The sequence below is a fragment of the Pelophylax lessonae genome, assembly GCF_965119305.1.
Source record: "Pelophylax lessonae genome assembly, chromosome: 3".
In the NCBI taxonomy this organism is placed as follows: Eukaryota; Metazoa; Chordata; class Amphibia; order Anura; family Ranidae; genus Pelophylax; species Pelophylax lessonae.
The window spans coordinates 181243272-181270359 of record NC_138770.1 but is presented as its reverse complement, the minus strand read 5'-3'; the positions used below and the strand labels follow the sequence as shown (position 1 = coordinate 181270359).

Genomic DNA, 27088 nt, shown 5'->3' with positions numbered 1-27088 from the left:
TCACCGCCTTAACTAAAGGGGAGACGAGGTTAAACTCAAACCCTGTACCGGAGTCCTCTGAATCAGATTCCGACTCTGACGGAAGGATAGAAGGATGGCTGGACTAGGAAGACTCAAAAGGATCTTGAACCAGAAGATCTCTTTCAGGAGAGCGGGATGGCGCTGCAGAAGTACTTGGTCTATGTAGATCCGCAAGGGAGTCTTTAAGGGCTCTGCGCACAACCTCCTCAATATGCTGGTCTGACTTTTTCCATTCACCCGTAGCTTGGGCATAGCAGGGCTTGCACAGAGAGGAGCCATCCGATACTAGGGTACCGCACCCCCAGCACTTCCTCCCGTGCGGACGCTCCGGGTGGCCCTGATGCTTGGCAGATGAAGACTGGCCATCACGTCCCCTACTATGGGGGGAGCTGCGTCTGGACCTAGATGAGGAGTGCTGGTAATGCGCTTTAGAGTGTCTGTCTTTATTGCGTGTGCTGGGCTGCTGGTCAGACCTAGAAGAGCTGGAGACAGATATACATGGTGTAGAAAAAGAGCCAATAACACACAGGACTCCCCATCCCTTAATTCACCCAGCACATACCTTGTATGAGCGGGCTGGCCACTAGGGGGCGGAGATGCATCCATCTTATAACAGAAGATAGGCAATATCCCTCAACAGCTAGACAGATAGAAACAGCAGGCTAAGTTTCCATAATAAAAAAGAAAAGAGCCTTTTTTTTTTTTTTAAATAGCCATACATAAAAGCAGAAGATATCATCTTACCTTGAATCACAAGCCAGAGACTGGGGGAGGCTATTCACGCCGACCTTCCCACCAGCTCTAGTACTGCAGAAAGTTTAAATAGACCGCCAAGCGGCCGCTGAGACGCACCGCGCATGCGCGGGTGACGTCACGCGTCATTCCCGCGCATGCGCAATGAATCGAACCCCCCGGCGGCTACCGCGCATGCGCAGACACACGGCGCAACCCGGAAGTGGCGGCCACGATTGCGGCCGCGGCCGGGAACCGGACCGGAGAGCACAACACCAAAGGTACAGTACAGCCATAGGAATCATATAACCGGGGCAAAGGAACATTCAAGCAAAGCATGACATGGCCACAGCAATAAAGAAGGTAAAACACAAAACAAGCAAGTAGAGTAAAAAAAGGGGGTCCCATGACAGGGCTTACCACCCTGCCTGGAGCAGGGACGGGTCCAGAGACGCATCACCAGCCATATCTTCGGGCAATGTTGGGCCACCCGCAGCAGCCGTTCTCTCTCGGCCAGACCACCAAGCTCCTGCAAGGGGTCTCTTCTATTGCTCCCGCCATACCCTGCTAAGAGCCAGGGCTTAGCGGAGGTTCCGTGACCCAATCCTGCTTCCAGCATATAGGACCGAAATTGTAGGAACATACACCGTATGAATGAGGAGGACAAAAAAGGAACACTGATGCTGAAAGGGAGCAAAGATTTATGGGAGTGGGGTCCTATGAGGTAGGAGAGGAGGCGGGGCCTACCCGAACGTATGCTGCCATGGAGTCTGTCAGGAAAAAGGTGTTTAGCTGTTTGTCTTTACTATAATAATTGCATTTCCATGTTCTGCGTACTGTGGGAGACAGTGAATGCAGGCCCCTGGGTTTAGTAACATTTTTAAGTCTAGTGCTAGAATTGCTGGCCATGATAGGATGTTCGTGGTAATACCTTGCTGTTTGCGTGCATGCGGGACTGATGCGCGCATTTGCCTTTGCACAATAGCATTCAAAATTTTTATGTTTTTTACTAGTAATTTTTTTTTTTTTTTATTTGATTTTTACACTCTTGCTTTAGAAAAAAAAATCTCACTTTTTTGCTGTCACAAGGAATGTAAATATCCCTTGTGACAGCTAGTGAAAACTCAAGATTAGATTATTGTGAAAAAGTTCAATAAATATAGACTCATGGGGTCACACTCCAATCAGCCAAATAACTCAAAACACCTGTAAAGGTTTCCTGAGCGTTTAAATGGACAGTTTGGTTCAGTAGAGAGATTGTGTGCATTGAATCTATATAAAATATGAGTTCCACATTTTGAATTGAATTACTGAAAACAATTAACTTTTTGATGATATTCTAATTTTTTGAGATGCACTTGTAGATAGATAGATAGATAGATAGATAGATAGATAGATAGATAGATAGATAGATAGATAGATAGATAGATAGATAGATAGATAGAAAGGGTTCTTCAAAAAGTTTCCACACTTTTTTAAACACTATAATACACTGCTCAAAAAAATTGAAGGAACGCTTTTTAATCAGAGTATACCATCAAGTCAATTAAACTCCTGGGATATTGATCTGGTCAGTTAAGTAGCAGAGGGGGTTGTTGATCAGTTTCAGCTGCTTTGGTGTTAATGAAATGAACAGCAGGTGCACTAGATGGGCAACAATGAGACGACCGTCAAAGCAGAATGGTTTTACAAGTGAAGGCCACTGCATTTTTTTTCCCTACTCATCTTTTCTGACTGTTTTTCCCTAGTTTTGCATTTGGCTAGGGTCAGTGTCACTACTGGTAGCATGAGGCGATACCTGGACCCTATAGAGGTTGCACAGGCATTCCAACTCCTCCAGGATGGCACATCAATACATGCCATTGCCAGAAGGTTTGCTGTGTCTCCCAGCACAGTCTCAAGAGCATGGGGGAGGATCCAGGAGACAGGCAGTTACTCTAGGAGAGCTAGACAGGGCCAAAAAAGGTCCTTAACCCATGAGCAGGCCCGGTATCTGCACCTATGTGCAAGGTGGGACAGGATGAGCACTGACAGAGCCCTACAAAATGACCTCAACTGGTATAAATGTCTCTAACCAAACAATCAGAAACAGACTTAATGGGGGTGACCTGAGAGCCCAACGTCCTCTAGTGGGCCCTGTACTCACTGCCCGGCACCGTGGAGCTCGATTGGCATTTGCCATTGAACACCAGAATTGGCGGGTCCGCCACTGGCACCCTGTGCTTTTCGCCGATCAAAGCAGGTTCACCCTGAGCACATGTTACAGATGTGAAAGGGTGTGGAGAAGCTGTGGAGAACGTTATGCTGCCTGTAACATAGTTCAGCATGACCAGTTTGGTGGTGTGTCAATGTTGGTCTGTGGAGGCATATCCATGGAGGGACACACAGACCTCCACAGGCTATACAATAGCACCCTGACTGCCATGAGGTATTGGGATTAAATCTTTGGACCCATTGTCAGACCTTACGCGGGTGTAGTGGGTCCTGGGTTCCTCCGGGTGCACTACAATGCCCGGCCTCATGTGGCAAGAGTGTGGCAAGAGTGTGGCAAGAGTGTGCAGCCAGTTCCTGGAGGATGAAGGAATTGATACCATTGAATGGTCCCCACGCTCACCTGACTTAAATCCAATAAAACACCTCTGGGACATTATGTTTTGGTGCATCTGACGCAACCAGGTTGCACTTTAGTCTGTTCAGGAGCTCAGTGATGCCCTGGTCCAGATCTGGGAGGAAATATCCCAGAACAGCATCCGTCGTCTCAAAAGGAGCATGCACCGATGTTGTCAGGCTTTCATACAAGCATGTTGGGGCCATACAAACTACTGAGTACCATTTTGAGTTGCTGCAATGAAATTTCAGCAAAATGGACTAGCCTGCTGTATAATTTTTCATTTTGATTTTCAGGATGTCTTTGAATTCAGCCCTCTGTAGGTTGAAAATGTTCATTTCCATCAAGCGATGTGGAATCCTTTAGTTCCTAACACATTACCCAGTCCATATCAGTATAGATATCCAGCATTATATTTTTCACCATCGAAATCTGATGTGTTTCAAAGTTTTCCTTACATTTCTTTGAGCAGTATATATATAATATAGCGGAACTTTTTGAAGACCATATATACTGTGTATATATATATATATATATATATATATATATATATATATATATATATATCTTTTTATAAGAATTCCCAGTGTAAGTCGGAAGTGACGAAACGTCGGGGCGTGGCTATATGGCAAAACGCAAGTGCTTGTGAAGGAGGTGTAGGAAGAGGGAAGAGCACCTCTGAGTGAAAGGTAATAATTTATTGCAACAATAAAAACATAGTAACTTACATCACAGTAAGGGTATCTGCATATGTCCTGGCGCAGCAGCTCCATGGTGGAATGGCGGGGGTCCGCAGGGTCTTGAGGAGCCTTAGGTGCAGACAGCCATGCTGGCTGGCTGTGTGTGTTCCGGGCGGGTGGAGGACCGTGAGGCGGAGACTGGAAGGCGTCTGACGTCAGGACTGGAATTTGCAAGATGGCGGAAATGGCATCTCACCGCGTTTCAGAGTCTGCGCTAAACCCGGGCGGGGCATGCGCACTCCTTCTTCAAGTGAACGTCCTTTTTTTCCCCCACAAAAAGAGCTTCCTTTTGGTGGTATTTGATCACCTCTGCGCTTTTCATTTTTTCCGATATTAATAAAAAAAGAGCGAAAATTTTGTGAAAAATTTGACATTTTCTACTTTGACAGTTAAAAAATATCCAATATATTCAATTTTTGTCATATATTTAGGCCAAAATGTATTTAGCTACATGTCTTTGACAAAAAAATTCTCAAAGAGCGTATTTTTAACCGCTTTAAGTCCAGAAGATTTTACCCCATTGCTGACCAGACTATATTTTGCGATTCGGCATTTTAACGGACAATTGCGTAGTCATGCGACGCTGTACCCAAATTACATTTATGTTCTTTTTCCCCCACAAATAGAGCTTTCTTTTGGTGGTATTTGATCACCTGTGCAATTTTTTTAATTTTTGAAAAAAAAGAGCGACACTTTTGAAAAAAAAAAACAATATTTTTTACATTCTGATATATAACATTCCCCAAAATAAATTTAAAAATCAAAATTTTTTAACATTTTAGGCCAATTTGTTTTCTGCTACATATTTTTGGTAAAAAAAAAAATCCCAATAAGCGTATTTTGATTGGTTTGCGCAAAAGTTATCGCGTTTACTAACTACGGGAAAGATTTGTCATTTTTATTGTTTATTTTTTTATTAGTAATGGCGGCGATCTGGGATTTTTTTTGCGGGACTGCTACATTGCGGCGGACAGATCGGACCCCTAACTGACATTTGTGACACTTTTGGGGGTACCAGTGACATTACTACAGTAATCAATGCTGTAAATATGCACTTACTGTAATAATGCCACTGGCAGGGAAGGGGTTAACTTTATTGGTGATCAAGGGGTTAAATGTATGCCTCATGCTTACTGACGTGTGTGGGGGGAGGGGATTGTGTGACACAGACACAGATCGCAGGTTCAACTATGCTGAATCCTGTAATCTGTGACTGTCTGTCACATAGGAGATCCGCCCACTTTGTTTACACAAGTGGGCGGATTTCCACACTCGATCCCAGACGATTGGGGAAGAGCGGCAGTGATCACCGCCTCTCCTCCCCTGGACCGGCTCCCGCTGTGTCTGAATACAGCGGGAGGGAGCCTCCGGGGGCACGCGCGCCGCCGAGAGGGGGCGTTGTCCAGCGATGTAGGTCTACGTCGCTGGACAATAACGAGCCACTTTGCCGCAGTACCTTCAACGTGAGCGGTCGGCAACTGGTTAAAAGACCTATAATCACAACAACATGGGTAATCATAGGATAATGCAAACCTAAACATTACTATGAGTACAGATTGAGATAACGATGGTGATCCAATTATTAATATCATAATAAAATAAAAAGGAATTATAATAAAATAATGTGATAATATAATGATGATGAAAGAGTATTACCAATAATGGTAATAACAATAACAACAATGGTAGAGACCATGTGCAAATAGAAATTGAACTAGCGGGGGTCTCTGTGGGTACAGATTATACTGATTTACACGAATGGTATAGAGATGGCCTTGCGGTTCGCCCGGCGGTCAGTTCGCGGCGAATTTTGCTTGTTCGCAAATTTGCGAAAAGGCAGACTTTTGCCGATGTTCGCGGCGGCCATATTCATTTACATTGGGGAGAACTTTGACCCATGACACAGCTGTCAGGTGGAACGGGACAGCCAATTGAAACATTTCAGCACATGGACATGCCCCCTACCTTATAAATAGACCAGAGCTGTCGGCCATTTCACATTCTGCTTTTTAAAAAATTAGGAATATGCTGCGCATGTATGGGGAATAAGCACAAACATTACAGTACAATTCAATAAATAGCAATGATAAATGAATGAGCTGCCAACACTTGATCCACGAATTAGGTAAAACAGATCCTCTTAAACAATAAAAACATATGAGTGTAGCGCTTGAAATAAATGTGGGAGAACTACACAGTCCTTAGATACAGACAGTCCATATAAAAAAACGTCTATGTATAAAAATCTTCCAGGAAAGATAAATTCTTAGGAGCACCTGAATTTATCTTTCCTGGAAGATTTTTATACATAGACGTTTTTTTATATGGACTGTCTGTATCTAAGGACTGTGTAGTTCTCCCACATTTATTTCAAGCGCTACATTCTGCTTTTTGTCAGTGTAGGGAGAGGTCTGCTGTGTTCATCAGGGAGAGATTGAGAGTGACACAAATAGCTCTGTTAAGATCCACAAAAGTCCTTCTAAAGGGCTGGTATTTGGTATATACAGTATCTACTACAGTCTCTTTTCAGTTTAGGGACAGGTGTGCTGTGTTCATCAGGGACAGAGATTGCCAGTGACAGAGATTGCCAGTGACACAAATCGCTCTGTTAAGGTCCACAAAAGTAATTTTAAGGGCTGCTATTTGGAATAGATAGGGGTGTACTATATAGGGGTGTAATCCACGTATAATATACTTTGTAATATAGAAAGCATATTATAGTGGATTTGTATTGTGCACTGCGCAGCATTGTGACTGGTGTGTTGAGCGTTGCTGCAGCAATACTACAAACAGTGACAAAAGCACTTTTAATGTATTATAACTGGTGTGATAGACCAGTGGCCCCCCAATACCACATATTGAAGTGGGGTGTTATTTAACAGTATACTTTTCTAAGAGTGTATTGTAGTCCTGCAAAAATTTGGCCTCATTTGCTGCGATAACCGTGCTACGCACAGTGACAACAGTTACTGGCCAATTATTTATAGAACTGGTGTGATAAAACTGTGGCCCCCCAATACCAAATATTGAAGTGGGGTGTCGTCTGAGTATACTTTCATAAGTGTATTTGTGTCCTGCAACAATATTGCCTCTTTTGCTGTGTTAACTCTGATACACACAGTGCCAAACTCCCTGGCTAATTGTTTGAACAACTGGTGTGATAGACCAGTGGCCCCCCAATACCACATATTGAAGTGGGGTGTTATCTGAGTATACTTTCATAGGTGTATTCGTGTCCTGCAACAATATTGCCTCTTTTGCTGTGTTAACTCTGATACACACAGTGCCAAACTCACTGGCCAATTTTTTGAACAAATGGTATGATAAACCAGTGGCCCCTAATACCACATACTGAAGTGGGGTGTTATTTAAGAGTATACTTTTCTAAGAGTTTTGTTTTTAGTCCTGCAAAAATGTGGCCTCTTTTGCTATGTTAACTGTGCTACACACAGTAACAACAATTACTGACCAATTATTTGTAGAACTGGTGTGATAAACCTGTGGCCCCCCAATACCACAGATTGAAGCGGGGTGTTATATATCTTTTTCCAGATATACTGCGATTCTCTAGAGACTTTTGTCACAGGGTAATTTTAAAAATGACAGACAGAGGAAGAGGCAGGCCCTTCCGCAGGGGTGGTAGGGGTAGGGCAGGAGCAGTAGGCCGGAGCCAAAGTGTGAAGTTTCAGAAGGTGCCTTTGATTATGTCAAAGGACGCACCAGAATTGGTTCAGTGGCTTCCTCTTCTGCACCCTCCACATCCTCTCTATCTGCACCCTCTTCACTCTCTGCTGTGTGCACCCCCAAAGACACCACCACAAACACCACCACCACCACCATATACCCTCCACTTTAGTCACTGGAATTAATTTCCGATCCATCACAAGACATTTGCGATGCGTAGCAATTCTTGGCATCAGATCAGGAAGAGGAGGTAGCAACAGCCGCCACTCAGCAGTCTGACGACAGTACCCAGATAAACCAAAGGAGGTTGGTCCCCGCTGTTGCTGCCTACTCCGAGATCTCGAATTTTAGTGGTGGGGAAGGTGACGTGGATGATGACGTGTCTATGGACGTCACGTAGGTGGCCACAAGAGAGAAAGAGAAGGGGAGTTCAGAGGGAGAGACGGACCAGCAGATGGGGGGGAGGAGAGGTAGACGGAACTTGCATTGCACAAGAGGTACAAAGCAGACTGCAAATGTATCAGGAGCGAGCCATCAACCATGTACAATCACATCTGGCGCCCCCAGGACACCGGCACATGGCTCCGCAGTGTGGGCTTTTTTTAATGTGTCCGTTGATGACAACAGTGTTGACATCTGCAGCCTTTGCAGTCAATGCATAAGTCACGGTAAGCCCACACACTCACCAAGGGACGACCGGCTTAAGAAGGCACCTGAACTCCCATCACAGAGCCCAGTGGGAGCAACACCGTCAAAACCCAAAAAGCCACACTCCAGGCTCTCACCGCCCAGCCTCTTCTCCTTCTCCTCTCTCCTCACAATTGTCCTCCACTCCACCTTCCATGATGCCGTCGTCACGTTGTTCTGGAAAAAGGCAGGCTTCTGTGGCCCAAATGTTGGAGCGTAAAAAAATGATGGCGCCGGATAACCCTCTTGCCCAATGTTTGACTGCTGGCTTGTTGGAACTGATAGCCCGTCAACTACTGCCATATCAACTGGTGGACTCGGAGACCTTTCGTAAATTGTGCCCATTGGGACACCACAATGGAAGGTCCCAGGCAGGAAATATTTCTCGAAGAAGGGCATTCCAGAGCTGTATGGCCATGTTTAGTGGCAAGTGAATATATCTCTGGCACACAGTGTCGGTGCCAAGATACATCTGACCAGAGACACATGGTCTAGCAAACACGGGCAGGGAAGGTATATCACTTTTACTGCCCACTGGGTGAACCTTCTGACGGCTGTCAAGCATGTAACCCGTGACACCCATGTAGATTTGGTTGTACCGCCACGAATTGCATGCAGGCCTGCCTCTTCTTCTCCTCCTCCTCCTCCATCCTCCCTCTCCTCCTCGGCTGACTCCTCCTTTTCTGCTGCTACCGTCTCTTCCGATACACCGCCCAAGAGGCCCAGAACCTATTCCACATGCCAGGTGAGACGTTTCCATGCTGTGCTGCCTCTGTTGTGCCTGGAAGCCAAGAGCCACACTGGTCCTGCACTCCTTTCAGCTTTGCGTTCACAGGCAGATCAGTGGCTGACACCACTCAATTTAACAGTTGGTAAAGTGGTGTGCGTCAACGGTGCCAATCTGCTGAGTGCGCTGAAACAGGGCAAAATAACACACGTGCCATGCATGGCACACGTCCTGAACTTGGTTGTGCAGCAATTCATTGCCAAATACCCTGGGGTCCAGGACGTCTTGCAGCAGGCGAGGAAAATCTCGGGCCATTTCAGAAGATCTTACACAGCCATGGCTTGCCTTGCTGACATTCAGCGGCAACACAACCTGCCCATCAGGCATCTTATTTGTGACTGCCTGACACGATGGAACTCTACATTGCATATGCTTGATAACTGCACGTTTCTGCTGGAGCCGCCTAACGACTACCTGTACGAACTCTGCGGCAGGACAGGTTCTGGGGAGCTTGGGTTTTTTTCACCTCGCCAGTGGCTGCTAATGCGGGACGCATGCAGACTTCTGCGGCCATTCGATGAGATCACCAAACTGTTCAGTCACGGCCAGGGCGCCATCAGTGACATCATACCTTACGCCTTATTTCTGGAGTGTGCATTGTGTCGTGTCATTGGTCAAGCCGTCGAGGAGCAGGAGCAGGAAGATGAGGAAGTCGCAATGTTGGATGAATTCCCAGTGGGTGCTACTCCATCTGAGACAAGTCAACAACAGGAGTCTGAAGAAGAGTCAGAGGAGGATGGTTGTGGGGCAGATGAGGAGGAGCAAGAAGAGCATGCTTTAAACCTTTCTGGGATCCCTGGTGTTATCCGTGGATGGGGGGAGGAGAACAAGGACGACATTATCCTGGATGATGAGCTGGAGCCAGGCCACTACACCGCTTCCAGTTTAGTGTGAATGGGGGCCTTCATGCTCCAGTGTTTTAAGGGGGACCCCCGTATAAAAAGCATAAAGGGCAAGGACCAGTGCTGGGTGGCAACGTACTTAGACCCCCAGGACAAACAAAAAATGGCGGAAATGTTACCACCATCACAGAGGGCGGTCAGAATGCAGCACTTCTAGGCCTTGCTGAGAGAAATGCTTTATTTTGCTTTTGCGTGCGCTGGCAGAGGAATTTCCAGTCACAGAGAGACAGTTGCGGGTAGCAATCCAACAGCGCCTGCAAGAAGAGGGCGGTTTGAAGATGTCATGGTCACTTCAGATATGAGATCCTTCTTTCAGCCGAACCATCGACAGCTGTATTCCGGATCCAGCATCTGGGAACTCCTAGACCGACAGGTGTCCGACTACATTGGGTTAACGGCCGATGTGGACTCTCTGAGGAGTGATGAACCCCTGGACTACTGGGTGGGCAGGCTTGACCTCTGGCCAAAGCTTGCACAATTTGCAATGGAACTGTTGGCTTGCCCCCCGTCCAGTGTCCTGTCCGAAAGGACGTTCAGCGCAGCAGGGGGGATCGTGACTGATAAGCGCACTCACCTAGCTCATGACAGTGTAGCCTATCTCACATTTATAAAAATCAATGAGGCATGGATCTCTGAGGAATTCAACACATGTGACCAGTAGACCATGTTTCATTGAAATTCCTCATGAGAGGCCACAAATATCCACCAGACCGCCATCCACCCACAAAAATTCCTGGTCCTTGTCTTCGCTAAATACAGCGGCATAAAAGGCATTTCATGTCCATTGAATGCCTAATTTTTGGAGCCTTTCATGGCCGACAATTATTTTTTCTGTCAATGCCTAATGAACCTTCAGCCACAGAATACTACGTTCTTAGCTTTCAGGTAAACCCATGTGGGCTAATTTTTGGGGCCTTTTATGGCCGACACTTACTTATTTATCCTGTGAATGCCTAATGTACCTCCATCCACAGAATACAACATTCTTAGCTGTCAGGTAAACCCATGTGGGCTAATTTTTGGGGTCTTTTATGGCCGAAACTTACTTCTGTATCCTGTGAATGCCTAATGAACCTTCAGCCACAGAATACTACGCTCTTAGCTGTCAGGTAAATGCATGTGGGCTAATTTTTGGGGCCTGTACTGGCCGACACTTCTTTATCCTGTGAATGCCCATTTTTTCAGAATGGAATTGGAAATCAATAGGTCTGTAAAGGTTCTGCAAAATTGTGGAATGGATGCGGACCCATTTTACAGATGTGTTAATGGACCCTATATGTATTTGACATATATTTACCGGCTGCTGTCAGTTCTGGCTGATTTATGAAAAAAAACAAAACATTTTTTTTGCTGTAAATTTTTTTTTAGGGCAACTTTTGCAATTGCAATACTTCAGTTATGACATTGTCCATGTGGTGGGACTATTTGTGCACAGCTAGTAAGTCTTTTGTGGCTGCAAATATGACTTAAAGGTTTTTAAAGTTCGCCTCCCATTAAAGTCAATGGGGCCCGCCGTGAACTTGCGGTTCGCGGACATTTGAGAAAATTTGCAGCTGACGTTCGCGAACCACCCCGGCCGATGTTCGTCCATCTCTAGAATGGTACATAAGGCTCTACATCAAAGCCAAATATGCATGCTAAGGACCAAAAATACAATACACACAAATGCAATGAAAAAGGAGTAATATTATTATTTTTTTTTTTCCAATAAAAAGCTTTATTGAGAAATGAAAGCAACAATGACAAAAGTAATGTAAACAAATTGGTATAGCAAAATCACATAGTATCGACAATTCAGTATGAAGATTGTACAGATATTTAAATGCGGTGACCACAAACTGAAAGTCTATTATCAGCAACGTGATAAATACTGGATAGAACAAGTAACAGTGTAGTCTAAGAGAGAAACCACTACACCAGTTGGCCTAAAAGGCCAATAAGAAGGAAGAGTAGGAGGAATGTTAAGAATTGAGAGAAGAAAAGTGCGAGAGAGTGGGGGAGGTAGGGAGGGAGGTATGAAGGGACTGTGGGGGGGAGATGATCAAATGATGGCAATATAGTACGTTCAGAACAGATTTTCAGGAAGCATAAAGTAAATTCAACAAGCAGAACCAGTAACCTGTAGACTAAACTACTGATCCAGCTAGTGAGTTATTAGTTTAGAGAAGTCATCGGACAGTGTAAAAATTGTCCAAGGTCTCCATGTTTCATGAAAGGCAGCATCAGACTCTTTTTTAATTGCTATAATCTCCTCAATTTCATGTATAAGTTTTACCTTATCCGCCCATTCTTTGGTAGAGGGAATGTTTTGGGTGTTCCAGTGAAGGGGTATAACCGCTTTTGCAGCATTGAGCAAATGTCTTGATAGAGAGTGCTTGTACTTTTTGTAGGAGAGGTTGTTTATATGAAGTAAACAACATGCAGCATTTAAGTCCAGGGATGTGCCTGTTATGAGTCTAATGAGGTTAATAATCTTATTCCAATAAGACTGTATTAAGTCACATGACCACCAAATATGTACAAAAGTACCTCTATTTTTCAGACACCTCCAGCAGCAGTTGGAGCCCTGAGGGACCATGCCTGTAATTTCACAGGAGTAATGTACCATTGTACTAAAATTTTGAAAGCCGTTTCCTGGGTCTTCTTGCTCAGTGAACATTTGTGCGTAAAGACGCATGCTTTTTCCCAACTCTTATCGGAAATCGAGCATTCCAAGTCCCGCTCCCAAATTTTTCTATATTTATCCGGTGTTTGTGTGGATTTACAGGAGATCCATTTGTATGCTTGTGAGGTGGTTTTATAGCAAGGCGTTTGGTCCCTACAGAGCTTCTCGAAGGTCGTCAGAGGTTTAGTCAAGAGACCTGTACTTATGGTTTCGAATGAAATTATGAACTTGGAGATAGTTCCAATATTGTAGTTTTTAGGTTTTACCTCATTGAATTCTCTGAAAGACAGGAGTTGATTCTTCTTAAAACAATCCATTACCCAAGAGGGGGAGTCTATAGTGTGTGGGTCAGACTTCAAGGTTTTAAAGTCTAGACCTGGTAGGAAATCAGGGCTATCGGTGATTGGTGTCATAGGGCCGGGGTTGGAGACTAAGAGATACTCAGTGGTGAGTCTATTGAAGATCGATAGTGTAGTAAAAGCTAGAGGATGGTGTCTAACCTCAGCTGGGTAATTAGTAGGGTCTGTCCAGATTAGATGTTGGGTCGGGAATCTCGAGCAGTTTATTTCCAGATCTACCCAATCCTTCTGATGGGAGTGGCAGTGCCAGTCAACCACCCTGATTATATGTGAGGCATGATAATATTTAAGGAAGTCTGGTAGACCCATACCTCCCCTCAGCTTAGACATTTGCAACCTTCGCAAATTGATTCTAGGCTTTTTATGGGCCCAAATGAATTGTCTTTGGGCATAGATGAGATTTCGGAAAAAAGTGGTGGGGATTTTGATAGGGAGCGCATGGAACAAGTAAAGTAATCTGGGTAATATGACCATTTTTAGCATAGCGGCTCTTCCGAACCAAGAAAAGTTTTTAGTGTTCCAGCTGCGCAGGTCTTTGTTAATTTTCCCCAATAGGGGCACGAAGTTCGCTCCATAAAGGGACTCAATATGGGGAGTGAGTTGAATCACCAAATACTTTAGGGATCTGGGTTCCCACTTATAGGGGCAATTACTTTGGGTTAGCAATTTTAACTTGTCTGACAGAGAGATGTCCATTGCCTCAGATTTGGAATGGTTAATCTTGAAATTAGAAAGGTAACGGAAGTTGCGAAATTTGAGATTCAAATTAGGTATTGAAATATTTGGCTGGATGATATAGAATAGTAAGTCATCTGCGTAAGCGGAGACTTTAAAATCTCTGTCTCTAATTTGGAAGCCATGAATCGCTGGTTCTGCATTCACATGTCTAATCAGGGGGTTCCAGAGCCAGGATAAAAAGAACCGGAGAGAGTGGACATCCCTGTCTAGTTCCGTTTTTCAGGTGAATGGGTGATGACAGGACATTATTGACTTTGACCCTGGCTATAGGGTCAGCGTAGAGAGCCCCGATCCATCTCATCATGTTGTTGCCTAGGCCTATGTGTTTACAGGTGGCCAGGAGGTAGACCCAGGCCACCCTGTCAAAGGCCTTTTCGGCGTCTGTTGACAAGAACAAAACCCTCCAAACCGCTTCTACGCGCTTCATGGATCAAGTTAAGGGATTTCACAATATTATCCCTCGCTTCACGACCAGGCATGAAGCCTACTGACGAGGTGCAACAGGGGTCTCAATCTATTAGCCCAAATTTTTGCTAACAATTTCACATCTATATTTAAGAGTGAGATGGGTCTGTAATTAGCGCAATCTGTCGAATCTTTGTCTTTCTTGGGGATTACTGTAATATGTGCGGAAGTTTTGGTTTGTTTGGAAAGAACATTTAAAGCTTCAGTAAGAGGGGTTGCTAAGGTTGTATCAAAAGTTTTATAATACTGGGAAGTCAGCCCATCAGGCCCCGGGCTCTTGCCATTTTTCAGGTCTCTAATGGCCAGCTGTACCTCCTCTAATGCCCCATACACACGTGCAGATTATCTGCAGACTTTTGTCTGCAGACTTACCAAAACCATATAATATGAGGTCAAACCTAAACACTTTCAATTTGTATGCAATCCGGCAGGCCCTTGCACTACATAGAAAAGGTAAGTCTGCAGACAAAAGTCTGCAGATAATCTGCAGGTGTGTATGGGGCATAAGGAAATGTCTTTCTCCAGATCAGAAATGTCAGACTGTGAAAGAGTAGGTAAACCACTTTCTTTAATATACTGATGGATGAGTGATTCCCTAGATCCCACGAGGTTAGCGAGATGTGTTTGGGGAGGGAGGTTATATAATTTTTCATAAAAAAGACGGAATGATTCCGCTATGTTACTAGAATCATTGAATTTGTTATTATTTTTATCTCTGATACATGGGATTTGTGATGCGGTTTGGAGATCCTTGAGCGCCCTGGCTAAATACTTGCTGCTCTTGTCTCCATGTTCGTAATAAATTGCTTTACTCAAATATAAAGATCTTTTAGTCTTTCTGTTCAAGATGTCAGCTAAATCTTTTCTCAACCCTAGCAGATCTTTGTTCAAAGTCTTGGCTAAGGAAAGTTTGTGTTCGGCTTCTAGGGGGGCAATTTTGGCTACTAGATCTGAAATTCGTTTTTCATTCTCTTTTTTCTTCCTAGCCCCAAATTTGATGAATTCCCCCCTAATCACACTCTTGTGAGCTCCCCAAATCATAATTGGGGAAGTCTCAGAAGAGGTGTTTTCTGTGTGGAATGGATATCTGACTTTATCTTGTGATCAATTAGCACAAGGGGTTTAGCCTCCAATTAAACATAGGCTTGCAATTCGTGCTTGTGGCAATGGAGATTGATACTGGAGCGTGATCAGATAATGAGATAATTCCAATCTTAGCCTTCATCAGATCCGGTAGGTCCCTTTGGGAGATAAATAGTTGGTAAATACTGGCGTACCTACTGTGAGGGGCCGAGTAATGCGTGAAATCCTCCTCTGTGGGGAGTAAAGTTCGCCAGGTATCGACTAGGCTCATGGACCTCAACAACTCCTTAATCTTTTTCAGTTGTTTGTATGCTATACTTGTTTTGCCAGAGGAGGTGTCCTGAATAGGGTCCAGCGGAATGTTGAAATCCCCACCCAGGATCACACACCCAGTTGCAAAACTTTTAAGTTTGTTAATAAGTTTGTTGCAAAAGGACACATGAGCCTTGTTAGGAAAATAAACGTTAGCTAATGTACAAGGGCGTCCATTTAGTGTGCCGGACAGAAAAATAAACCTACCCTCAGGATCTGAAAATTGTCTTTCCATCACAAAGGGAGCACTCCTACTTAGCAGTATAGCCACTCCCTTCGTTTTGGCAAGTGGGTTTGAGGCAGAATACATTTTGGTAAAGTATTTATCCGTCAGTTTGGGAACGGAATTATCTTTGAAATGAGTCTCCTGGAGGAAAACTATTTGAGATTTACTTTTTTTTAAGTTCATGCAGAACCTTCCTTCTTTTTTCGGGGATATTGAGACCATTGACATTATGAGATATGATCATGGGGTTTTTACCCAGGTGTGAGAAAGCCATGGTTGTTTCTTTTTTGTGTTGGGATAAGGGACAGGGGAAGAGGGGGGAGGGTCAGTGGTTAGGAAGAGCGAAAAGAGAAAGGAGAGGAAACAAAGAGAAGAAGGAAGTAAAGACAAACAACGTGACAAGCCAACAGCTAGGTATTGACCTAGGCGTCAGCTAATCGGTAGGCAAAGTTTAACAAAAGTCGTTAGAATACACAGGTATGTAAAAATATAAAGTGCCTGTTGGGAACAGTGGGAGAGACGCAAAAAGGAGGCGCCCCGCTTCTCAATAAACTTCCTGTGCGCTTGAACATGTCGTCCAAACCCACAGGGAAACAGCTCTTTAAACAAATAATCGTAAATACATTAAAAGAAAAATGGACTCTGCGGCCAAAAACAACATAGAACGGGCCATATTGAGAAAACATTAGAAAAGCCCAAAAACATTTGGTTCAATCTAGATGTGATATTTTAAACCCTCAGTTATAGGGTCCCGTGATGCAATATTCCGTAGAGCAGTAAAAGGCCTAAGGTAAAGAATAAAAACAGGACCGTGTTCTAGTATATTAGATGAAAAATTAAAAACGTATCCAGGTGATGCCGTTAAGGGAATTCCATATTCACAGGGGGTTAACGCCCTGAGTAAATGTAATATATGGGGTAGACAAAAGAAATACCTCGAAAGCCAACCTCAGTTATGTCCATTCTGTCATCATAAGTCCCATGAGCAATAGAAGTCCTCCACTGTTGAAGAAGTAGTTCTGAATTCTGATCCCATCCCAAGTTTGCAGACAGAATTGCGGAGGATGTGTGCCATCTGCTGGAAAAAACTGACATTACACCTATAAAGATCAGAGAACGAACCTTGCGGCACAGGAACGGTTGTGTCCATGCTGTTTAATGTATAGTAGTGAGGGATAGTGCGTTTGTGGCACAACTGTGTAACTATGCAGGGACAACCCAGCAAATGGCGGACATATCAAATTTAGCAAGGGAGAATACACAGTCAAGTGAAGGTATTACCCAAGGTCAGGCCATAAATTGTGAGAACAAACGTGCATATATCCCATGTAGATTGATTCTTCAGCAGTGGTGAAACAGCGCCATCTTCTGGTTAAACCAAGACTGAGGTCATGAGGTAATTGTAATAAAAACCAAAGTTTAAACCTGGACACTATGGAACAAGATTGATTCATGGGCTCAATATAGAGGGAAAAATTCAACATCTTTCGAGCAAGAGTGAAGGTTTCATCCTATGAGGTTGGATTCTGGGTACCTTAGTTGTGGTCTCTGGATCTGGGAGTTTTTGGCGGAGAGGAAAAGGGAAGGTAAGTCCCCTTGCTTTTGGCTTTCTTACTCTTCGCAAAGGGGGATCTGTGATCATTAGGCGAACCTGGGCCATTAGGAGGACTTGGAGGAGTAGGAGACAGTAAGAACTCGGCATACCATTCTGGTAAATCAATCAAGTCTAACTGAAGGCTGGAGCAGAAAGAAGGTATGTCATCTGGAGTACGTAACAGGTGCTGTTTACCACGATATGTGGCTTAAACTGCAAATGGATATTTCCACCTGTAAGGGATGTTTTTCTCCCTCAACACATCTAGGATGGGTCTTATAGCTCTCCTATTTTTCAATGTGATTGGGGAAAGGTCTTGGAAGAGTTGAATCTGAATCTCATTGAACAGGATTTGTTCACTCTGTCTTGCCTTGTGCAGGATTTCCTCTTTGAGAGTGTGGCTTGTCAAACAACATATCACATCCCTGGGCGGCATGGAGTCAGGGGCTTTTGGTCTTAGAGCTCTGTGAGCCCTCTCCAGCTCAGTTGAGGATTCAGGGGGTCTTTCCAGAAGGTTATTAAAGATAGAGGTCAGGGCTGACCTAATGCTTCCCCCCTCCACAGTCTCAGGCAAACCCCTCACTCTGATATTATTCCTTCTCCCACGATTGTCCAAATCCTCCAGATGTCTATTCATAGCAATGAGATGGCCAGAGTGTGTGTTAGTAACTTCTTCCAGTCTCTTTATTGCCTTATCTCTGTGCTTGCCCGCTCTCTCCACTCCCGCCATCTGCTCGGTCAGTCTGACTATGTCAGTTTTCAGGTCTGTAATGGCCGCTGCAAACGAGCCTTTGATGTCCGCCGCTATAGCGGTCATATCATTGAAAGTCAATTGCCTGTCGTTATGTGGTAAGTCACTTACTGTGTCCTCTGAAGCAGCTATTGAATCCACATGGAACTCCTCATCCTCCTCCTGTGTCTGCCTCCACGCCATTTTGAGGCCTGTAGTGTGCCTCCAAGCCGGTACTTGAGTTTTAAAAATATCCGCGATAATCTTGCCGTTTGCCGCTTTATTGGATTTCAGATGTTTGCCCTGGGTGATCGCCTTGGTGATTCTGCCCATATTTGTGCAGAATTGAAAGGTAGTGAAGCCGCAGAGTGTGATTAGAGCTGCTGTGGGTCTGGAGCTCCGATCTCAGGCAGCCATCCTCGCTGCGCGCCAAGCCACGCCCCTCAATATTATTATTTATGATTTATGATGACAATGCATATGCATGCTCTTAGTATGTGGCATGTGGAGAGTTGGTTGTTTCTGAATTATGTGAAAATTATGACAACTATATGATTATTGTATGGCAAAAGGTGTTATAGATTTGTGTGAAAATTATGTCAACTAAATAACCAAAATGTATTTCTACATTATGTGAAATGTATGACAACTAATTGATCATTGTGTGGCAAAAAATGACACTAGGGGGATGGGGGGGAATAGAAGGGGAGAAAGGGGGGGAAAGAGGAGGGGCTGGTGGATGGGAGGAAGGGAGGGTAGGGTTCGGTTCATCATCATTATATTATCACATTATTTTATTATTATATTATTCCTTTTTATTTTATTATGATATTAATATTTGGATCACCATCGTTATCTTAATCTGTACTCATAGTAATGTTTAGGTTTGCATTATCCTATGATTACCCATGTTGTTGTGATTATACGTCTTTTAATCGATCTATTCATATTTCCTTTGCCATCATAAGCATGGATAACACTGTTACATCACTATTATACAAGATGCCTTCCTTCCCCCGTCGTTTATAGCAACTGCTATGCACTTGTCCCAGAGGTATTTCCGCTTTTATGACTCTATTGATGCTTTAATATACTAACACATGCCCCCTGCAGCCGCCTACATCAGACCTCTCCTTCCCTATGGCCTGTTCACTTGAAAAGGGGGTGCGCATGCCCCGCCCGGGTTTAGCGCAGACTCTGAAACACGCTGTGAAGCCATTTCCGCCATCTTGCCAATTCCAGTCCTGACATCAGATGCCTTCCAGTCCCCGCCTCGTGGTCCTCCACCCGCCCGGACACACACAGCCAGCCGGCATGGCTGTCTGCACCTAAGGCTCCTCAAGACCCTGCAGACCCTGCCATTCCACCTTGGAGCTGCCGCGCCAGGACATATGCAAATACCCTTACTGTAATGTAAGTTACTATGTTTTTATCGCTGCAGTAAATTATTACCTTGCACTCAGAGGCGCTCTTCCCTCTTCCTTCATCTGTTATCTAGAGCTGACTTCACTCTTCTTAAGAGCCGGCCCTGAGTTGCTACCATCCATCCCAGGTACCGGTCTCGACCCTGCCTACGGACCTTCACAAAGACTTTATTTATTCCCCCAAACCTATTTATATGCACATGGACTATAAATCCCCCCTGTGCTTCCCCCTTCCCTTGTAATCAGTAACTGCATTAACATTTTTGCTGTTATTTATTATTACCATTGTTGCTATATCACTGCCTATATCCTCAAGCGCCTATATATCTCTGTGAAGGAGGTGGAGAACGGCAACCAGTGTGGAGGTGGTAAGGACCACTGGGACGCTCAACTTCCTATTGTGGATCTATCAATGTGCTGATTTATGCCTTTTATGTAAGTGCAATGGGAGAAGGATTTGTTTAATAAATCTGTTAATTTAAAACGGTATCACACAAGGAGAGTTTTTTCTTTCTTCCATATTATCTAATGGGAATCGTGCACAAGAAGTCCCTCTGAGCTCATTCTACACGGGAGAGAATTACCAATACTGTTATTCACAAAGTGTTTTTGCCCATACCATGAGAATGGGGGGCCACTGTCTCTGGTAAGGAACCATCTAATGGGAGTTGGTGTGCACATTGGTGGTGGTTTAATAAGGTGATTGTTGTTTGATTCACGGGAACCACACCTGGAGAGTCCAATTAGGATTTCAAAGACTGAAAGGATTCCAGGATTATTGGCCACTAGCAGAAGCACTTGTTATTTATTTGTTTAATCATTTTGGAACTTTGATTACACTATATAGCGACTCTGCCCAATTTTAGGCAGTGTGGTCGCTTTGAGCACATTATGGGACTTTAATGTTATGTTCACAGTGTGTGTTCATTATCTGGAGTTTGTTCATATGCAAATCTTGCACAGCTATAGTATTAATTGGGACTTTGATGTTATGTTCACAGTGTGTGTTCATTATTTGTAGTTTGTCCATATGCGAATCTTGCACAGCTATATTAATAATTTTTTATATGATTTACTGATTTTTAACATATATATTTTTTACATCTATCAATAATCTTGCGCAACTTGGTGTATATTATTTGATTTATTGCACTAATTTGGTGAATATATATATATATATATATATATATATATATACAGTGGGTACGGAAAGTATTCAGACCCCCTTAAATTTTTCACTCTTTGTTATATTGCAGCCATTTGCTAAAATCATTTAAGTTCATTCTTCTTCCTCATGAATGTACACATAGCACCCCATACTGACAGAAAAACACAGAATTGTTGACATTGTTGCAGATTTATTAAAAAAGAAAAACTGAAATATCACATGGTCCTAAGTATTCAGACCCTTTGCTCAGTATTTTTGTAGAAGCCCCCTTTTGATCTAATACAGCCAGGAGTCTTTTTGGGAAAGATGCAACAAGTCTTTCACACCTGGATTTGGGGATCCTCTGCCATTCCTCCTTGCAGATCCTTTCCAGTTCTGTCAGGTTGGATGGTAAACGTTGGTGGACAGCCATTTTTAGGTCTCTCCAGAGATGCTCAATTGAGTTTAAGTCAGGGCTCTGGCTGGGCCATTCAAGAACAGTCACGGAGTTGTTGTGAAGCCACTCCTTCGTTATTTTAGCTGTGTGCTTAGGGTCATTGTCTTGTTGGAAGGTAAACCTTCGGCCCAGTCTGAGGTCCAGAGCACTCTGGAGAAGGTTTTTGTCCAGGATATCCCTGTACTTGGCCGCATTCATCTTTCCCTCGATTGCAACCAGTCGTCCTGTTCCTGCAGCTGAAAAACACCCCCACAGCATGATGCTGCCACCACCATGCTTCACTGTTGGGACTGTATTGGACAGGTGATGAGCAGTGCCTGGTTTTCTCCACACATACTGCTTAGAATTAAGGCCAAAAAGTTCTATTTTGGTCTCATCAGACCAGAGAATCTTATTTCTCACCATCTTGGAGTCCTTCAGGTGTTTTTTAGCAAACTCCATGCGGGCTTTCATGTGTCTTACACTGAGGAGAGGCTTCCGTCGGACCACTCTGCCATAAAGCCCCGACTGGTGGAGGGCTGCAGTGATGGTTGACTTTCTACAACTTTCTCCCATCTCCTGACTGCATCTCTGGAGCTCAGCCACAGTGATCTTTGGGTTCTTCTTTACCTCTCTCACCAAGGCTCTTCTCCCCCGATAGCTCAGTTTGGCCGGACGGCCAGCTCTAGGAAGGGTTCTGGTCGTCCCAAACGTCTTCCATTTGAGGATTATGGAGGCCACTGTGCTCTTAGGAACCTTAAGTGCAGCAGAAATCTTTTTGTAACCTTGGCCAGATCTGTGCCTTGCCACAATTCTGTCTCTGAGCTCTTCAGGCAGTTCCTTTGACCTCATGATTCTCATTTGCTCTGACATGCATTGTGATCTGGAAGGTCTTATATAGACAGGTGTGTGGCTTTCCTAATCAAGTCCAATCAGTATAATCAAACACAGCTGGACTCAAATGAAGGTGTAGAACCATCTCAAGGATGATCAGAAGAAATGGAAAGCACCTGAGTTAAATATATGAGTGTCACAGCAAAGGGTCTGAATACTTATGACCATGTGATATTTCAGTTTTTCTTTTTTAATAAATCTGAAACAATGTCAACAATTCTGTGTTTTTCTGTCAGTATGGGGTGCTATGTGTACATTCATGAGGAAGAAGAATGAACTTAAATGATTTTAGCAAATGGCTGCAATATAACAAAGAGTGAAAAATTTAAGGGGGTCTGAATACTTTCCGTACCCACTGTATATATATATATATATATATATATATATATATATATATATATATATATATATCACCAAACCATTCCTTCATGTCACAAAGTCCAACTAACGCTTCATGTCTTTTTTTACAGGTTCAAAAAGTAATGCCAAATGACACTTTTTATTTCACTGTCCTGCGGAACCCAATCTCTCTAATGGAGTCGTCTTTTTCTTACTATAAGGACAAAGGGCCATTTGCAAAGGCTAAGAACCTGGAAGACTTTCTCACCAATACATCTACATATTATGATGTTAAAATGGATAAAAGCCACTTAGCTAAAAACTTAATGACTTTTGATTTAGGATTTGATCCCAATGGACTTGACACCATTAAAAATGCAAAGTCAGCGCAAGGGACAGTAGATAGAATCTTTGATCTAGTGCTTATCATGGAATACTTTGACGAGTCTCTTATTCTTTTGAAGGATGCCCTTTGTTGGTCATTTGATGATGTCTTGTCCTTTCCAATGAATAGGAGAAGTAAGACCACCAAGAAAGCCCTCACTTTGGAAACACAAGAGAAAGTGAAAAGATGGAACAGCCTTGACTGGCAATTGTATATCTATTTCAACAATTCCTTCTGGAAACATGTAGAGAAGTTTGGAATGAAGCGAATGCAACACGAAGTTCATATATTACAAATGAAAAGAGCAGAGGCTGAAAAAAAATGTCTGCAGGGTGAGGTTGTTCCCAGTCACATAAAAGACAATTTAATGATGCCATATCAGTCTGGAATAGCCACCATTCTTGGATACAACCTGAAACCTGGAATTACAACAGACAAGTCCCTGTGTCAGAGACTTATTATACCAGAGATCCAGTATAGTAATCTCTTACGTTTCAAGCAAAAAAACAAACAAACACAAATTAGTTAATATAAAGCCAGAGCATAACATGCCAGACTGGTACTTGTTTCTATAGGTATGGACCTGTTCTAAAGTCTGATATAGTGCAAGGCTGGGCACTGGTAAAAAGACATGGCATAAAACAATAAAAAAGCAGGCTGAAACAATTCCTTGTCACTATTAAACAGTTATTTACCCTGGCACTACCAGATTGTGAATAAATAAGGTGTACAAAGTGAAAGAATATTATAATGGAAAATGTACTGGTGACGGGAACACCTAATGTAAAAAAATATATAATAATGTCCACAGTAGATTCTTATAAATGTTAGAAAAAAAAATGTGACAAATCAAATTTTTCAGGTATATACACCAATCCACTTCCTTGATATAAGCAAGTCCTCATGTGTTAGTGAACAACCAACAAGTGCACTTCCACCTCAGTGCCTCTGTGCTCACATAACTCCCAACTTAGTTATAATTCAAAAAAGCCTTAAGGTGAAACATGGTAGATGGTATGGTCATCCAGGAAATACCAATATTCTCCCAATCCACCCAAGTTTGCTTGTTCAATAATAAAGTGCTGGACCCTTTAAGGTTCCAATGTTTCTGCTCATCAGCATGTTGGGATAAAGCACAGAATGCCTCCCATAGTGTAGTATTGTAAAGTAACACCAATTTATTAAGTTAAAAACACTCTTACATTTATCAAGTAATTAAAGTGCATAGAAACAATCTGTATAATCATGTATAGCATGTATTAGTACTTGACATCACTTCCGGTCTGGGATACCCTACACGTGACTTCATCAGGGGGGGCATGATTGGTTGTGTACTAACAGGAAATGTGTCAGCCGCCATTTTATTGGATCCGTCATAGACTATACATGTCAGGCAATTTTTATTGTCACCTAGAGCCGTAGTCCGTGTGCTAGAGAACTATGGTAGTACTCCTTGGTGGCCATTTTGTTGTGGATTCATCCATTCAGGCACACATAACTGCATTAAAAAAAAATCATTTAAATATTAACTCAGATGGGCGAATTTATAGTAAAAAAGGAAAGGTTGCATGTGTCCCCCAGTGGGGAAGTGATGTCCTGGGTTCACAAAATAAAACTTTACTTCAGACATAATAACCTCTTTCATGTGTCCAAAATCTATAATTACACTCAGTTGTCCTATACTCAGATATACAGCATGATCTTAACTTGCCACCCAAGCCAATTCTGCTTCTTCCTTCTCTTCTCTACATGTAAAAATCCTAATTTTTTTTGTTAGAAAATTCCTCAGAACCCTCAAATATTATATATATATATATATATATATATATATATATATATATATACACACACGCACACATATATATACTGTATATATTTAGCAAAGACCCTAGGGAATAAAATGGCAGTCGTTCCAACTTTTTATTTTGTCACACAGTATTTGCGCAGCAATTTTTCAAACACAATTTATTTGGAAAAAAAGAAACACTTTCCACTTTCATGAATTAAAAAAAAACACAATAATTACCCCAGTCTGGCATCATCCAGATATCGCCACTTCAATTCCCCGACATCATATGTTAATGCCCCTTTTAAATAGGTGTTAGTAATATGATTATTAGTAGATATAATACGTACAGTCAGTTTATCAGTTATTGTTGGATGGGGCTCTGTGTATCTCCAGTATATGTAGAACCAAAAAAAAATAAATAAATAATAATAATTATAAATATATTAATAATAAAAAAATAAAATTAGGAAAAAAAATATTAAAATAACAAGGGTAAAATAGTACAATAAAAATTAAACTTAAAAGGCCACACTTAAAAATTACTAATAATACAATTTATATTGAATTCTACATTCAAGCCATCAGGAACCAATGTCTTAAGAGTATGTATCCATCTTGATTCCTTTTAGCTGAGTGTTCTGACTTTATGACTCCCTCTCCATGATTTATTATATTTTTATATATCCCAGAATTAAATTAGCTAGATCCTTGTTATGTAACAGTGCGAAATGTTTGGATACGCTGTGTTTATGGTATCTCTTTCTAATATTCTGTATGTGCTCTTGGATTCTAGTATTCAAGGCTCTTGTGGTTTGGCCAGCATATTGTAATTTACAAGTACATTCTAGGATATACAGTATACTACTTCTTGAGTACTGTGGCTAATAAAGTCTTTTATCTGGTAGGTGTGTCCTGTGTTTATAAACAAAATGTTCTGTATAGATCACAGAAAAAAAGAAAGGTTATTAGTCAGCAATGACATGACGGGCTCTAGGTAAATTGAACATAGACATTTATTGGTAAAAATTCTTGGGGTGTAATAACAACCATGCAAGGTAACAATGTTGGTAAGTACAATCAGCGCAGTGACCGCCAGGGAGAGTGGAAGCCGAAGACAGCACATACGGAGACCAGTGGCGGCAAGGCAGGTGTATTCGCTCCACGGATCATCAACAAGGTACTTGGTACTTGCTCAGCAGGGGTGAAGAAACGGCTTAAAGCCGTCAGAGTAAGCGGGACAAACATTTGGTTTACCGCATCGAACCGCCATACTTTACATGCGGTCAGCGGGAATCAGAGGTACTTACCCGATCATTGCTGGCTCTGCTTAAGTCCCCTACACTACCCCATACCCCCATACAAAAAATACAAGCTAATTAGCTGTAACCATGAGCGACACCTAGCCACCAATAGGGGGTGAAGAAACGGTTATACACCGTCAGCGATCAAGACAACTTTGTCAGATCTCTGCATAGTCCCCGTCAAGCCGCACCAGCCCACGATTGATGTATCTTCATACAACAACAATCTTAAACAGTTATACTGTCTCACCCAACTGCCTCTCGGATTGAGGCACCCTCCAACCCTCTCCCCAAAAACTAAAGCATACCAACAGTTACATTCTGAGTGATCCCACTGGATTTAACATCCAACGTTAACGGTACAATATAATTACTTAACCCATTGGCGACCCACCGCCCCTCAAGGAGCCCCTTCAAGAACATTATTACTGCAATTTGCAATTGATTGAATACATATCTATTAAGATTCTTGAAGTTTAATTTATCTGCCGGCCGGTTTTTTGTCACTGTATGTTTAAATGTCATGTATGTCTTGTTTCTTGTCTCTGCACTGATTGTACTTACCAACATTGTTACCTTGCATGGTTGTTATTACACCCCAAGAATTTTTACCAATAAATGTCTATGTTCAATTTACCTAGAGCCCGTCATGTCATTGCTGACTAATAACCTTTCTTTTTCCTGTGATCTATACAGAACATTTTGTTTATATGCTGTTTTGGGTTAAGCCAGCCAAACACACACGGACAACACGGGCACGCACATAGACTTATATAAACTATACTCCTAACAAACTACTTTATGTGTCCTGTGTTTATGACTGTAAATCCCATTTGTTTGATGTTAGGTTTATTTGTATTTTGCATGCATACCAATGCTTACATAGGTAAAACCCCGTGAAAAAGGTGAATTCTCTTTTGGGCAGTGGTTCAATCACATTTTTGACAATTTTGTCTCTTAGTGTGGGGACTCTCTTATACACAAAACTACGTTTCCCAGATAGTATACTCTGTAGATGTTTATCTGCCTTAAGAATGTGC

At 42.7% G+C, this 27088-nt stretch overlaps 1 protein-coding gene across 1 annotated transcript in view; it reads left to right on the top strand.

The window, feature by feature from the left end:
- The window catches only part of LOC309551259 (galactose-3-O-sulfotransferase 2-like), a gene marked incomplete at its 3' end in the record, with an annotated part of 71858 nt that extends 48371 nt beyond the window's left edge, over window positions 1-23487 (top strand). The window contains exon 4 of the mRNA XM_082251781.1: window positions 22705-23487. Coding sequence (XP_082107907.1) covers window positions 22705-23487 — 783 coding nt within the window. The remainder of the gene's footprint in view (window positions 1-22704) is intronic.
- Between the last annotated feature and the right edge of the window lie 3601 nt (window positions 23488-27088).